The sequence below is a fragment of the Paroedura picta genome, chromosome 5 (assembly GCF_049243985.1).
Source record: "Paroedura picta isolate Pp20150507F chromosome 5, Ppicta_v3.0, whole genome shotgun sequence".
Taxonomy (NCBI): domain Eukaryota; kingdom Metazoa; phylum Chordata; class Lepidosauria; order Squamata; family Gekkonidae; genus Paroedura; species Paroedura picta.
The window spans coordinates 39,249,293-39,263,500 of record NC_135373.1 but is presented as its reverse complement, the minus strand read 5'-3'; the positions used below and the strand labels follow the sequence as shown (position 1 = coordinate 39,263,500).

The following is a 14,208-nucleotide window of genomic DNA, read 5'->3' as shown; positions in this document are numbered from 1 at the left end:
GTCTTCAGAGCTGTACTCAAGAGTTTTATTAAATGAGTAAGAATCCTGCAGCAGGCAGCTCAAATCTGAATTTTGAGACCCACCAAAATTACAGACATATTTATCATATATATACTTTCCTTAAACAGCCTACTAGAAACAGATTCAGGCACACTCAGTTTCTGGTTGGAGTTTCTGGTTCCTTTAGTATTAATTCTATGACACCACCAAATGGCTACAAAAGCTGCAGTCCCCGAGGGAAGGCAGGGAGCTAGGCCAGGCCACAAGCAAGAGGTGGTGCATACTCTGCCCACTTCTGGTGGCTGCGCCATGACTCTCTCTGGAACAAGCACAGCTTCAGGCCTGATGAGATTGAAAGAGACCAGAAAGGCAATGGCAGAAAATATGGAGGGAGGGGAGCCAGTTCAAGCTTCAAACTCAAACTCGAAGTACTGGGGATCAAAATAATGGATGCGGACATAGCCGTCCTCGCCCCCGCTGCTGTAGCTGAAAGGAAAGGGAGAAGGAGAGGTGATGTTGTTGCCCTAAGGGGGCTGCAGGTGTCCACCCCCCCCCCCACAATGGAAGACACTGCCCACTTTTTGGCCACCGGAAAACTTACCTCTTTCCATCAGGATGGAAAGCGACGCTGTTAATGGGCCCGAAGTGGCCTTTGACTCTTCCAAACTCTTCCTCGATGGCCAAATGGAAGAACCTAGAGCAACAACGAGGACATCATAAGAGGAACAGAATAGGTGGTGGGAGGATATCTCTGCATCCCTTGTCCCTAATCCTCAGGCCAAGTCCTCGCCCCCTAAGCAGCTGCAAGAGGGGCAACAGGAGAAGCGCACCAATGCTCTGCAGGGCCTCTGTTCCCTTCTAGCTCTTCAGCAGTTCCGGGGGGTGGTTTGGTATCCCCTTCCAGGCCAGCCATCAGCTGCTGCTCTAGTTTGGGGCAGCCTGACTGGCAGTGAGACAGGACCAGGAGGGATCAGTGTACCTTGCTTCGGGCAGCCAGATATTTTGTCCTGGCCTTTTGCCTTGTTTCAGCAGGAAAAAGGCCAGGACAAAATATTTGGCTGCCCCAAGACAAAAGGCTAGACGAATGTGCTCACCTGGCCTCAAACTTGCCAATCCTGGTGGAAGTAGTTGTCACGTCCATGGCTTCCTGGCCACCACCTAACACCACCTGCCAAGGACAAGCAAGAAGAAATCATGTCTGCACAAAACTGGCCTTTGGTATGAGGCTACAGCTTAGGCACTGCAGCCTAGGGACTGCAACCTGCCCTTAGAAGGAACCAAGATAGATTCAGATGCTCCAAGGCCCATCCCATCCCAAAAGGAGCAGTCCAGAGAACAGTAAGCCAGCATGGTGTAGTAGTTTAGAGCAGTGGACTCTAATCTGGAGAACTGGGTTTGATTCCCCACTCCTCCAGATACAATCAGCTAGTCACATTGGGCTAGTCACATTCCCTTAGTGCTGATAGTAGTTCTCTAAGAGCTTTTTTGGCTCCACCTACTTCACAGGGTATCTGTTGGGAGAGGAAGGGAAAGGTAAGCTGTATATTTATTTATTATATTTATATACTGCCCTCCCCGGGGGCTCAGGGCGGTTTACATAAGAACAAACAACAATACATAAAACAATCTTTGGGACTCCAGATACTGAAAAATGGGGTATAAAAACTCTCAGCTCTTCTCTTCAGCTCTAAAGCAGGCCAGAAGAGCAAGCAACCGACTGATCTCATCTGGGCATCTCCATGCTGGCTGGAAACAGGATCACAGCCTGCCCGCATTCTACTCTCACCCAGTTCTCAGAATAGATTCAATAGATTGGTCTGAAGTATCACAACAAAATCAGAATCAGAATCCAGTAGCACCTTTAAGACCAACAAAGATTTATTCAAGGCGTGAGCTTTCGAGTGCAAGCACTCAGACTTTAGTCTGATGACGAGTGCTTGCACTCAAAAGCTCACGCCTTGAATAAATCTTTGTTGGTCTTAAAGGTGCTGCTGGACTCTAATCCATTTCTCAGAATTGCCACTTCAGCATCCAGCCACATTTTTGCCCTTTACCTTCCCAGCACAGATGAAGACACTTGGGAGGTGACAAAGGAAAGCAAGGCAGACATAAATAATCCCTGCTCAGGTGGCAGTCCAGGAAAAGATCCTTCAAAAGCTACTAGGAGACAGCATAACACTAGCTACAAGGGTGTGTGCCCAGGGAAGAGACACTTATAGGTTTGCCCACAAACTTACATGACAAAAAAACAAAAAGGGAACAACAACCCAATCTGTAAAAACAAGTCAGGAACCCAAAGGTTGAGCAACAAAACAGATTATAATATCTATTTGTATTTAAATTTTAAAGTGCACGTTCAGAGGTCAGATAAAAGACAAGCATACATACAATGATGCAATACTGCAATAAGATTCAAAACGTGATGCTCCCAGCAATATTATAATAATAATTAGAGGTGGCGCTCATAATTAAAAATCAAAGTTGTCAAGAGCTACCACTCTGTCCAAGGCCAATATTCAGTCCTGAGCATGCAGCCTCATGTGTAAACCAAAATAAAGTGATTTGTATTTTAATTTTAATCTATTTTGTTGCTCCACTTTTGGCCTCCTCACAAACTTACATGATCAAAGATGGGGGACAGTGCAGCTGAATTCACTGGCCGCTCAGTCCGGAATGTCTTCAGGTGCTCGAGCGTCGTGCAGTCAAACAGCTGCAAAGGAAGGAGCGGCTCATGAGCTGTCTTCAAAAAACACCCAATGCAAACCTGTGCTGGAGTGTCCCAGCTGGGTCCACAGACAAGGTCCTAGAAGCTTGCCCTGGCCATGCCACAGCCCCCCCCCCCCCACTTCAGAGCAAGGAAGATGCTCCCCAACTGTGCAGCAGTCTCAGGTCCCACCCTAGGACAAAAGCGGCAGGTACTTCCTACCCTCTGCAGTCACAACTGTACAAACCCAGACTGCTTATCACGAACATGACAATGACTGAGCATGTATCCTGGCATTTAGGAGCAGGGCCTAAAGAATCATTTTTGCAGTCTGACTCATGATTATCAAGCACATTAAAAGCACTGCCCTGTGGCCGAAGGTGGCATTTGTTTCTGGGGGTTTTGGGTACTGGACTGGGACATAATTTCTTTTAATGTAGAATATTTGCAGCCCTGTATGCAACACTGTTTCCCCTTAACAGGAGGAAAACTGACTGCATCTTGGGGTTATCCTGCCAAAGCACTTGGGCAGAGAGCTTTTCATGGTGTGTGTGAAAGCCACCTTCCTCAGGCCTCCCTGCCTGCATCCCTCCTCCACAGGAGATGCAAGAATGCCAGGCTAAGCCACAACCCCCACATGGGAAACTGTAGGTGCGCAACAGATCAAAGCTTGCTTTCTTGCATGTTCCACTAAGTGCCAAAAACCCTGAATGTGGGGAACATTCTTAATTTTAAATGACAGATGCTTCTGAGTGCTACCCAGTGTCAAAAGGTACCTCATGCCTCCATATTCCCACCCAGTAGGTGAATACTTAAGAAATGGATTCCCAAATAGGGGTCCGTGGCCTTTCCCCTCCTGTCTTAATGGACTTGGCCACAAGCTAGAGAACTAGCTGTTTCTACTGATCCCCCTACCTCCTCCCAAGCATGAGTTCTCTTGTGGTTTCTGCACCTGGGAGGGGGGCACAGCCTGCACACCTACTCCCACCTTAAACCGCCTCACTTCTGGTGACACAGCACTTGGGGGTGTGCCTGGAAGGTGTAGTGAGCTGACATCACTTCTGGGGCTCCACAAAGGTTGAAAAAGTATTTCAGGGGGTTCCTCCACGAGCAAAAGAAGGCCAATTTAAGAGGACGAGGCAAGGGAAGACAATGCTTTTGTTGGAAGGGTGAAGGGGTAGGACACACCTTGGCTGTGTTGTCCTTCGAAGCCGTGATGAACATGGTCATGTCTCGGGAAGTCTGGATGTCATTGATCTGTTTTGTGTGCTCCTTGACATTCACGAGAACCTCTCCAGACTATGGAGGAAGAGAAAGAAGGTGATAGTGCATCTACGAAGCAGACAAAAGTAAATATTTCACTTAACATCCCTTCAGTTGCTATAAATTGCCACAGGATTTACCAGTCATGGTGAAAGTGTTGCATGTACACTCTTCTCAGTATGCTCTACAACAGCCTTTTAAGGAAGGCCAGTGTTCGCAGTCTCATGGCCGAGGAAAACAAATCATTTCCCCTCTAACTCAGACTGAGCTCTTGCAAAAGCTTCTGGTCTCAACTTTCTGCTCTAGGAAGCCCTAAAACAACCACGAGCTTGCCAGGGAGGCCAGTGATTACAGGTGGATGTGCACAGTCACTCCAAGCCCCTATTTACCCATGAAACTTACTGAGCTGCTCTGGACAGATTTCTGCCATACCTCCTAACCCACCTCATAGGCTACAGCACTCTTCCCCAGAGATTAATTCTAAGCTTACCAACTGGAAATGGTTTGCTTTCAGGGGGAGAACTGACCCTACACAACAATCTCCCGTATTCACTAACCTTTGCACTGAATTGGTTGAGTTCGCCGTTTTCATGCCCCACAATGATGAATTCCCCAAGAGGCCCCCACACAGCACTGGTGATTTTGGAGTCACTGCATGGAATCTTCATATAGGGCTCATTGTTCTCTGCAGGAAACAAAAGACTCGTTTTATAAAGCCAGCAGAAACTCTGCTTCCAACTGCTCCAATTGTTCTTGGGCTCCATTAACAGCCAGCCAGTCCACTGTTTACCTTTCAAGGGGGGGGGGGTTATATTTTTACAAATTACTAGATTAATGAAGGACCTCAAAGTTGCTCATTCCAATTGCTGCTCCTTCACCCAAGAGGCCTCACCAATCTGGCTGGAGTCCCGCAGGTCAAAGAAGCTGACGAAACACTGGTAGCCCATCTGCTTGTCCGTGGAAAACATGATGATGTTCCCTCCGAAGTCGAAGCCGCAGGTTCGGACGGCAGAGTTGGTCTTGACCAGAGCCATCTGCTTGCCTAGGCGGAGGACGTGACAGAGAAAGCCAGTTCATGATGAGGAGTGTGGGGAACTGCCTTGCCAGACAGAATTTTTTCTCCATCTTCCAAAATACTGACAACTTGCGGGCATTCAATGAAGTTGATGAGCAGTAGGTTCAGGACAGGCAAAAGGAAACACTCCTTTAATCAGCAAGTGATTAAAAAGTGGAATTTGCTGCCTTAGGATGTAGTGATGGCTCCAAGCACAGACGGCTTTACAAAGTGATTAGACAGATTCATGGAGGATAGGTCTATCGGTGCCTATCAGCCATAGTGACTAAAGGGGAACCTCTACACTTGGAAGTCAAATACCAGTGCCAGGAAGCAACCTTGGGAAGACCTCAGCCTCTGTGTCCTGTTATTGGACATCCAAATGACCTGGTTGGCTACTTTGTGAGGCAGGATGTTGGACTAGGTGGGCCACTGGTCTTATCCAGCAGGATTATTCTTAAATTATGGTCTTAACTACCCCAAGGCATTTTCCTCTGCTTGCTCATCAAGGTCAAAGCAAGGACAATTCATTTCCCACCGAGCTACCTGACAGCCTCTTAACCGGAGACATTGAAGACAGAATTCTGGAACCATGCAAAGCCTTACAGCCCCTCGTTCACCCCCAGATTGGCAGTCCCAGCCGTATGCATGTTCATTCATTAAAAAAGCTCAGTATTCCCTGAACAGAAGTGCACCATTGGACACAGCCTCTCATAGGATGGAGAAAATGAAAGGAGAAAGGATAGGCCAGGGGAGAGAAGTTAGGGAAACACAAAACACGCTGATGAAAAATGATGTTGTAGAAATCAACTGCACCATCAGCTGATGTCATGCTTTACAAAAGCCTGGGATAGCTGCAGGGATCAGAGAGTGACCTAAAAATTCATCCAGAAGCAAAGCAAGGTAGGATCTGGGAACAAACTGTAAGGTGCTTTGCACCCCAGAAAGGAAACGCAGATAGGAGGTTAGCAAAGATAGGGTGGGTTGTTGCTTTTCAAAGGCATTGAAGGTGAGTCTCAAAGAAGATGACCCCATAGCAAAATTTTGTTTTAAATATGGCTAACTCTGCTTACCCACAAAGATCCAGCAAAGGTACCAAATTAATTAAAACCAATATGAGCAAACCTGTGCTGTGTTGTGCAGGTCTCCAGTTAGGAGCCTCATACCCACCCTTTCACACGCTGCTTACAGGACTCTCAACAGTACCCTCCCACTTCCATGCAGCCCACTGTTTCCAAATCCTACCTGTTTCACAGTCCCAGAGGCGACAGCTGTTGTCCGCAGAACCAGTCAGGACATGCCTCGTGTCCCCTGAAGAAGCAGTGAAGGAACTCAAATACGTAAACACAGACAACTTGATGCAAGGAGTGGATGCAGGCCCTTATGCAGTTTTAATATCCAAGCAAGAAACGTGCTGCTACAGAATGCATTTCAAAACATGGCACCAAGGAGCACAATGGGTTTTTTGCTGTTAACTGTAGGGGTTAGAGTGCTGCAAGAGGACTGGAGAGATCTGGATTTTCTGGGTGACCTTGGGCCAAACACAAGATGGTTGTGAGGATGAACTATAAGGTGCCCTGAGTTTCTAGGAAGAAAAGCAAGATTAAAGGAGCAACATGCATAAAGAAAAGTGATGGGCAGCCCCACAATGCTTTTTCTATTGTTGTGTGCTAAATAAAGGAGCATCTTAAATCTAATTTCTTCCATGACCAGAGAAGAACACCCATCTGGCTGCAGGTGCTTTTTAAGGTGGCTGATTAATGCTGTTTTTAAAACTGTTGATAGTGAATTGTTGATTTTAAGGTTGTTTCATATTGTAAATTATATTTTAAAATGTTATTAAGTTGCCATGAGCCGGCATTGCCGGGAGTGGGGAGTTAGAAATGAAAATAAATAAATAAATTTAAAATAAATAAAAATAATGCTACCAGAAAAGCATTATTGTCTTCAAATGCTAACATGTTGGTGACCCCTGGCCCCAAAACAGTGTGTCTGGCATCGACCAGAGCCTGAGCCTTTTTGGCCCTGATTCCAACCTCATGGAATCAGTCGCCAGTTGATACCTGGGGCCTGATGAAATTATTCAAGTAACCCAGGGCCTGCAAAATAGCACTATTCCACCAAGCATATGACTGAGGGCAGAACAAGTAAATAAAATCACATGGACCTCCCTAGTTTCCTCTTCTGAATAAACTCCCGCCACTGAATACATGGAGAAACAGCAGGCAAATCGGAGCATTCAGTGTTTTTGTTGTATTTTAAAAAAATTTTAACATGCTGCAAACCACCCCAAGTCTGTCTACAGGGAGGGACAGTATATAAATTTCATAATAAATAAATAATTTGCCTTCCAAGACGCACCAGATGCCCTGTGAAAATGATGCCTGTTTGGTAACTTGGTTTAGCTGGCACTAGCTGGCCAAAAGTGCCACTCTCTCAGCCTACCTGACAAATTAGGCTGTTGTCTATAAATGCAAAGTGCTTATGGCTTCTATCATTGCTTTGCTGCTACAGGCTCTCTCTCTCTCTCTCTGAATTTTTAAATTCTATAGTGTAGGTCCTACTTGCAGAAGTGTCTCTAAAATTAAGTGTCTCTCAACCACACAACATTCTCGTTTTCTTAATCCAAAGGATACAGTCAGCATCAACACACCAGACAGCTCCAGTGTGTCCATTGTATGTGCCGAGCCTCTCACCATTGACGGAATACCAAACATTGACAATCTGGTAACAGAGCAATTGTAGTTACACACACACATTCCAATAATAAATTGCAGATTATTTCAAACAAATTGTGGATTAGACACTAGTTATGTTTTGAAAAGAATCTAAATGTATTTGTTGAATAAAGGAGACATAATAGGCAACACATTTTAAATACTAAAAATGCCAATTCACTAGATACCTGAAATATACTTTCCTCAGTTTTTTTTCAGAGTTGGCTCTGAAATAGTTTTTGAGTTTGGCATATGAATTAAAGAAAGCCAAAAAAGAAACGAGAGAGGAGTTTTTTTTTAATTGATCTAAAAAAGAGGAAATACCTGTTGCAATATACAGGACCAGAACACAACAAACTGGAAATCAAACGTTTTGATCTAGCAAGACAGCACCCAGACTTCATATTCCCTAGGTAGTAAAGGCAGCATATCCATTTTTTAAAAACTTGAAGAGGGAATTACTATCCTCCTCTCAAAAAAAATTAACACTGGCATCTAATAAATCAATTCTTCAATCCTCTGGAAAATTAGCTGAAATCTCCATGTGGCACTTATTATCAAAAGGCATGCAGATGACCCTTTATAGCCATCATAAGAAATATGTTTAACAACCTCTCAGCCCCTACAGCAAAAACCTAGTCTGCTACTCTGCCCCATGTTTTACTAAGCAGAATAAGGGATTGTACCTGTAAGGGACTGTACAGGCAACAGTGCGTTTGCAGATGTGTACCAAGCCACAGAGGACTTCAAATGAATGCCCGCATCTTGAATTATGGCCAAAGCAAAGTAAGTAGTTGTTGCAATGTATGCTAGACAACTCCCCTCCCCACTTTAAGTAACTGGCTGCTAAAGCTTCTGAACTGATTTCAAGGGCAGCCCTATGCATAGCTCAAAAATAACAAAAACATACCGGATCTTTGGCCACTGTGAACAACAGGTCACCTTCCCTGTTATATTTGATCTCCGTAATGGACCTCTCATGGCCCTGAAGCAGGATAGGTTTCTGAAGAAAAGCAGATTAAACAAACAATCAAGTGCATTAGAGCCCGCTTTGATGGAAAGATTGACATTAACCTGGGTATTGTTTACATCACCCACCAAATAAGTGCAACCTACAAAAAACTGTAAAGAAAGGGTCTTCCACAGTAACTCTGGAGACAGGGACACTTCCTCTAAGTAACTCAGGGGCTGTACATCACTCTTCTCCCATTTTACTCTCTCACAACAACCCTGTGAAGTAGGTTCGGCTGGAGAGCATCCCCTATTCCGACATGGTAGGAGCAGGCAAGCTGACTCGGTCTAGGGTTACCACTTCTGGCTCGGTAAACTCCTGGAGATTTGGGGTGAAGTCTGGGGAGGGCGGGTGAGCGAGAGGAAGCAGCCCACGCTCCAAAGCGGCCACCTCCTCCAGGGGAACTGATCTTTGTCATGCGGATATCAATTTTAATCCCGGGAACCCTCTTCTACTCGCGCAGGCAGGCCCGACAGGCCACGGGGGCCTCCACTCACCATCGCTGCGGTCAGGAAGGGCCGGCGACAACAGCACGCGAGTAGGCAAAGGATCCACTTCCGGGGTCAGACCGGTTAAGTACCAGATGGGAAGAAAGCCGGAGCAAGCCACATGACTCTACTTCCGGTTTATGTCACCTGACTCGAAAAGCCGCGCTGTCTCTATGGATCTCTATGGTCATAGGACCTCTTGCGCGACATTTGAAACCGGACGTGTTCGGGTTCCCTCCTAGGGCTTTCACTATTTCCGATGCTCGGCTTGCCAACCAGGAGGACAGAAAGTCATAGAGATGGAATAGATAGAGCGACCCCCTGCCTTCGAATATTGATTTTAAGTGGCGCTCTGCGCAGCTCTTTCCCGCAACTCTGTAGACGACCAGGATGGCGTCGCTAGGTGAGAGACTCACTTCCGGTGCTTGCAGGGCGGGAGGTGGCTGGGGGTGGTCTCCTTGCTTTGGGGAAGGAGCTGGAAAGACGTCTCCTGCCAGGACGGCTAACGGGCTCTTATATACGTGATTCTCCCCTCACAGCTACAGGGAAATGCTGACAAGTCTTCCTTTCCTACCCAAGATAGATTCAAGTGGGTAGCCGGGTTGGTCTGAAGCAGCACAACAAAATACGAGTCTAGTGGCACCTTTCAGACCAACAAATATCTATTCAAGGCGTGATTTTTTATTCTAGCAAAGAAATAACCAGTCTTTGTCATGCTGCATATTTGCTGTGATGCTGTTTACCAATTTGCTACTAATTTACCTTCTCCTTACATCTGTACTCTTATGATTTTTGTTTCACTGTTTGAAGAAGTGCACATGCACACAAAAGCTCACACCTTGAATACAAAATTGTTGGTCTTAAGATGCCATTGGACATCACATGCATGTTACTTTTTACATTCTGACTTGAAGGGGAGTTTGAAACCAAACTTTTTAAAAGTGCGTCATTTGGACAGAAGCATACCACCACAATTGGATATCAACATCTGGACAGTACTGAATATACTGGTCTTTTAATGTGTATTGTAGCATATTAATTGTAGACAAAGCTAAACTCATTCCAAAACAAAATAATTCTTGGGGGGGCCTCCCATTAAATATTTTCAATTTTTCCATTTGGTGTTGTTGTTAGGTGCTAAGTCATGTCCAACCCATCGTGACCCCATGGACAATGATCCTCCAGGCCTTCTTGTCCTCTACCATTCCCTGGAGTCCATTTAAATTTGCACCAACTGCTTCAGATTTCCATCCAGTCACCTCATTCTCTGTCGTCCCCTTCTTTTGCCCTCAATCACTCCCAGCATTAGACTCTTCTCCAGGGAGTCCTTCCTTCTCATGAGGTGGCCAAAGTATTTTCCATTAAACAATTTTAAAAGTTTAATGGGGAAGAAATGTGCTGGTTTTGTTCGTGTTTTTCCTAGATGTTGATATCCCTGCTCACAGTAACCCTGAGAGGTAGGCTAGGCTGAGGGACTTAAACACTGTTCTTTGTTATCACTGTTTCTATTGTTACTCATTTGACATGGTTATCAAGTTATACTGTATTGTTCCTTGTTCCCCATGTTCCATGTTAATTGCCCTGAGCCACTGGAAGGGTGGTGTATAAATATATAATAAATAAATGCCCAATATAATGTTTATTGTTAGCATGCTCCATTGAGTTCTGAGGAGCTTACTTTGAAGTAAGTGTACACAGGATTGCAGTGTGACACATTAGAATCCTTGCCTGGGCTGTGCTGAAAATTTTTAATAGCTATCAACCACCCCCTTTCATAGTCTCCAATGTATTTTGGGAAATTCCTCAGAAGAGTATCTTAAGAGTTGTATTGCAGGTGAAGTTGCAGCTTTGGTCTTGGTGGCAGCTCTTTGGGGAGGAACCAACCCATTTTTGAAAAGAGGCACTGAGGGACTGGAACAAGTAAAGAAGGAAAACTGGGCACTACAGCTGCTGACAGAAATGAAATTCCTTTTTCTCAATTACAAGGTATGATGTGCTTTCCCAAAACTTTGCAAGTATGCATGGATAGGATTCTGACTGCCAGTCTTAATTATCTCCTAAGTCCTACATAATCTTCAGTCTTATGGGTTTCATATTGGGAAACCTATTTTTAAAAATTCCTTTGCAGTATTCCTTTTCATAAGAACAATTGAGAAACTCCAGACTGGAGTTTTCTCCTATTGAAAACACATTACTTTAGCTCCTTGTTTCCCCCAGTTTTGTTTTCAGGATCACGGTGGTGTCTTTCATAAAAGAGAACAATAGCAACCATGTTCCTGACAGTAAGAAAAATTAGAATAGCTGATAATGAGCAAGGCTTAAAGACACATTTTTTAGTAGTACTTGGGGGGAGACCCCAAGGAAATCTAGAGTTGTTATACAAAGCCACACAATGGCAAACCACCTTGAAATGTCTCTTGCCTTGAAAACCTTATTGGTCACCATAAGTTGACTGCAACTTGCGAAAAAACAAGTAATAAGTGTTACGTGGATGACAGCTATGGATCAGAGATGCACAGGCTCATAAATTGGGTCTACATTACCCCTTTCTCTACTGTTTAAAGTGCAGCCTGGATCTCTCATTACACAGTATCCCAAATCTGCTCTAGTCCAGGAAAAGGGGAGATGTGACCATACCGTCCTGTACATTTTTCTTGCAGTATGCAATACCATTTATGCTGAACCAGTGTGGCTCACTCGTCTATTATCTTACCTTGGCCTCCACAGGTTAGTCCTTCCTTATTGCTTTTGAAGGATGTAAAAGTGGGATTTGTGGAGGAGGGAAGAACAGATCTTTAAACATCTTGTGGCCCACCCAGAGACTGCAGTGCACATGGCCAGGGTAGGCACTACAGCCCAGCTTCTTGGGAATCTTCTTGGGTACCATTCCAACTAACATGAAAGCAGCAGCTGAGTTCGGAGACTACTGACAGTCCCCAGCTGCATAACAGAGGTAACACAGAGCTGTCTGATGCTGCTGTACTTTGTGTATGACTGGCAGCATTTTTCACATCACCTGCTGCCTCATCATTTAAACAGTGATGGTGGGAATCCAACCTGGAACCTTTGGCATGCCAAGCAGACCCTCTACCACTGAGCCACCATCCCTCTACTTCATATAGTATAATCCTTGCAACAAAGGATTATACAAACCTCTGCATTGTTGTTGCAAGGATTACACCACAGGAATGTGCAACAGAGGGCTTCACTACTCTAATGTACATTAACCAGGTACCTTGTAGGCTCCTGACATGTCAGCAACTCTGAGTTCACATTCTTGTTAAGACACTATAACTGCATTGCCCAAACTGAGACAAATCAGTGGGTGAGTTTAGTATCCCGCCCCGGTCTCATCGATTATTATAGTTGCTGGTCATATCCACCAACATCACCCCAATAGCACATGGCTTACTTAACTTACCTGAGCCAGAGTGGCAAAATTCCCCACTGTAGTGTGGCAGTACTCTGTTTCTGAAAGATGCTCCCTATAATTACAAAAGCTTTACCTTCTCCTTTGCTGACTTAAAAAATATGGATCTGTTTCAGACCTGACCTTGGCAGTGCCTCTTTGTAATTCTTTGGCTCTGATGTTCACGATGGCAACTGGGAAGATGCTTGGAGAAGACATTGGCAGTTCACGTAGGTCTCCCTCCAGATGAACACACAGCATCCCCCTTTTACATTTTGCTACTTCATATTTACGGGCAGGATATGCTAAAGGGGACACGTCCCCGTCCCCCCTTTTGTTATGGATGAATCAGGTTGAATTGAACTACAAGAAGGAGGTCTGTAAAATAGTGTGGGAGAAGAAAGAGCTTGGAAATTCTCCCCCTTCCATAATTCTGTAAGCTTAAACCTAACAAGACAGAGGTTCTCTGTGTTAGCAGAAAAGCATACAAGGGACTTGAGATCTTTCCTGTGGTTATATTCCCCTTAAAAAGACACGCCAGTCACCTTACAAAAGGAGTGCTTTTAACCCAGGTACTGCTGCATCCATTGCTGGTTCAGACAGATCTAGACATGGTGATCCATGCCTTAGTTACAACTAAACTGGACTACTGCAATGCACTGTATCTGGAGCTACCCTTGAATGTTCAGAAGCTGCAATTAGTGCAGAATGCTGTGGCTAGAATACTGGTTGGGGGGCGCTAACAGGAGCAGGTGACCTTGATTCTACAGCAGTTACACTGGCTTCCAATCTGAGCCCAATTCAAGGTGGTGGTTTTGCCTTTTAAAGCCCTACATAGCTTGGGATCCATCTTCTGCCATATGTTCCTGCTTGGGAATTGAACCTCAGCAGCTCCCAGTGTTCACACATGAGGAACATACATAAGAGTTACCAAGGTGGGGTTGTCTTTTTTTCTTCATACCCAGCAAACACCCTCACACTTGCTATGAGGACTAGCCACTTCTGTACAAGATAAGCAATGGGCACTTTTGAGATTTGGGCTTATTTCCTGTTTCTTTTGTTTCACTAGGTGCTGCCCTGGGAATGCTGCTGACTGGCTTGGGAGTCACTCTCTGCATAGCTGAGTCTGTGAATGAGAAAGCATGAGGAGAGGATGCCAAAAATGGTGCTTAATGACAGACAAGGGACAGGAAGCTCTGGCTCCACTCACATCACCTCATTTTGCAGTGGAGGAGCTCACCAGAGTCCACATACTGGCATTTGCTGGCAGGGGCTCATGGGAATTGCAGTCCATGGACATCTGGAGGGCCGCAGTTTGACTACCCCTGGACTAGAGCATTCGTATCAGACCATGAGGAATTCAGAAAGATGAGAAAAAAAGGAATGGGAGAAAAAATAACCTGTAGTCAGTTCTGGCACGGAACATGTTGGCATTCTGTTTACTTGCTACGTGTGTGTTTTTGTAGTTAAATTTAAATGACAATTGTCACTCTTTTTTCTTTTAAAAAATCATATCTAAATCTATGGCTGTGGCTACCAGGCCTGCATATCAAAACAGAAT

The 14,208-nt window shown here is 45.0% G+C and overlaps 2 protein-coding genes across 5 annotated transcripts; one reads left to right on the top strand and one right to left on the bottom strand.

The window, feature by feature from the left end:
• Positions 1-11: 11 nt before the first annotated feature.
• EIF3I (eukaryotic translation initiation factor 3 subunit I) lies at positions 12-9,485 on the bottom strand. The gene is made up of 11 exons (XM_077337421.1): positions 9,248-9,485; positions 8,649-8,741; positions 7,658-7,745; positions 6,267-6,332; positions 4,860-5,009; positions 4,525-4,652; positions 3,893-4,003; positions 2,621-2,710; positions 1,095-1,168; positions 602-694; positions 12-486 (listed from the first exon to the last, which is right to left on the bottom strand). The coding sequence occupies exons 1-11, from the start codon at positions 9,248-9,250 to the stop codon at positions 405-407; spliced, it is 978 nt and encodes a 325-aa protein (XP_077193536.1). The 5' UTR covers positions 9,251-9,485; the 3' UTR covers positions 12-404.
• TMEM234 (transmembrane protein 234) lies at positions 9,484-14,207 on the top strand. 4 transcript variants are annotated; one of them, XM_077337429.1, is made up of 5 exons: positions 9,484-9,641; positions 11,073-11,224; positions 11,899-11,965; positions 12,785-12,877; positions 13,717-14,207. In XM_077337429.1, the coding sequence occupies exons 1-5, from the start codon at positions 9,629-9,631 to the stop codon at positions 13,791-13,793; spliced, it is 402 nt and encodes a 133-aa protein (XP_077193544.1). In that variant the 5' UTR covers positions 9,484-9,628; the 3' UTR covers positions 13,794-14,207. The 4 variants fall into 4 exon arrangements, with proteins under 4 accessions (XP_077193544.1, XP_077193543.1, XP_077193541.1 ...); XM_077337428.1 differs by having other exon boundaries at positions 9,511-9,641; positions 11,046-11,224; XM_077337426.1 differs by lacking the exon at positions 9,484-9,641 and adding an exon at positions 9,654-9,827 and having other exon boundaries at positions 11,046-11,224.
• Position 14,208: the final 1 nt, after the last annotated feature.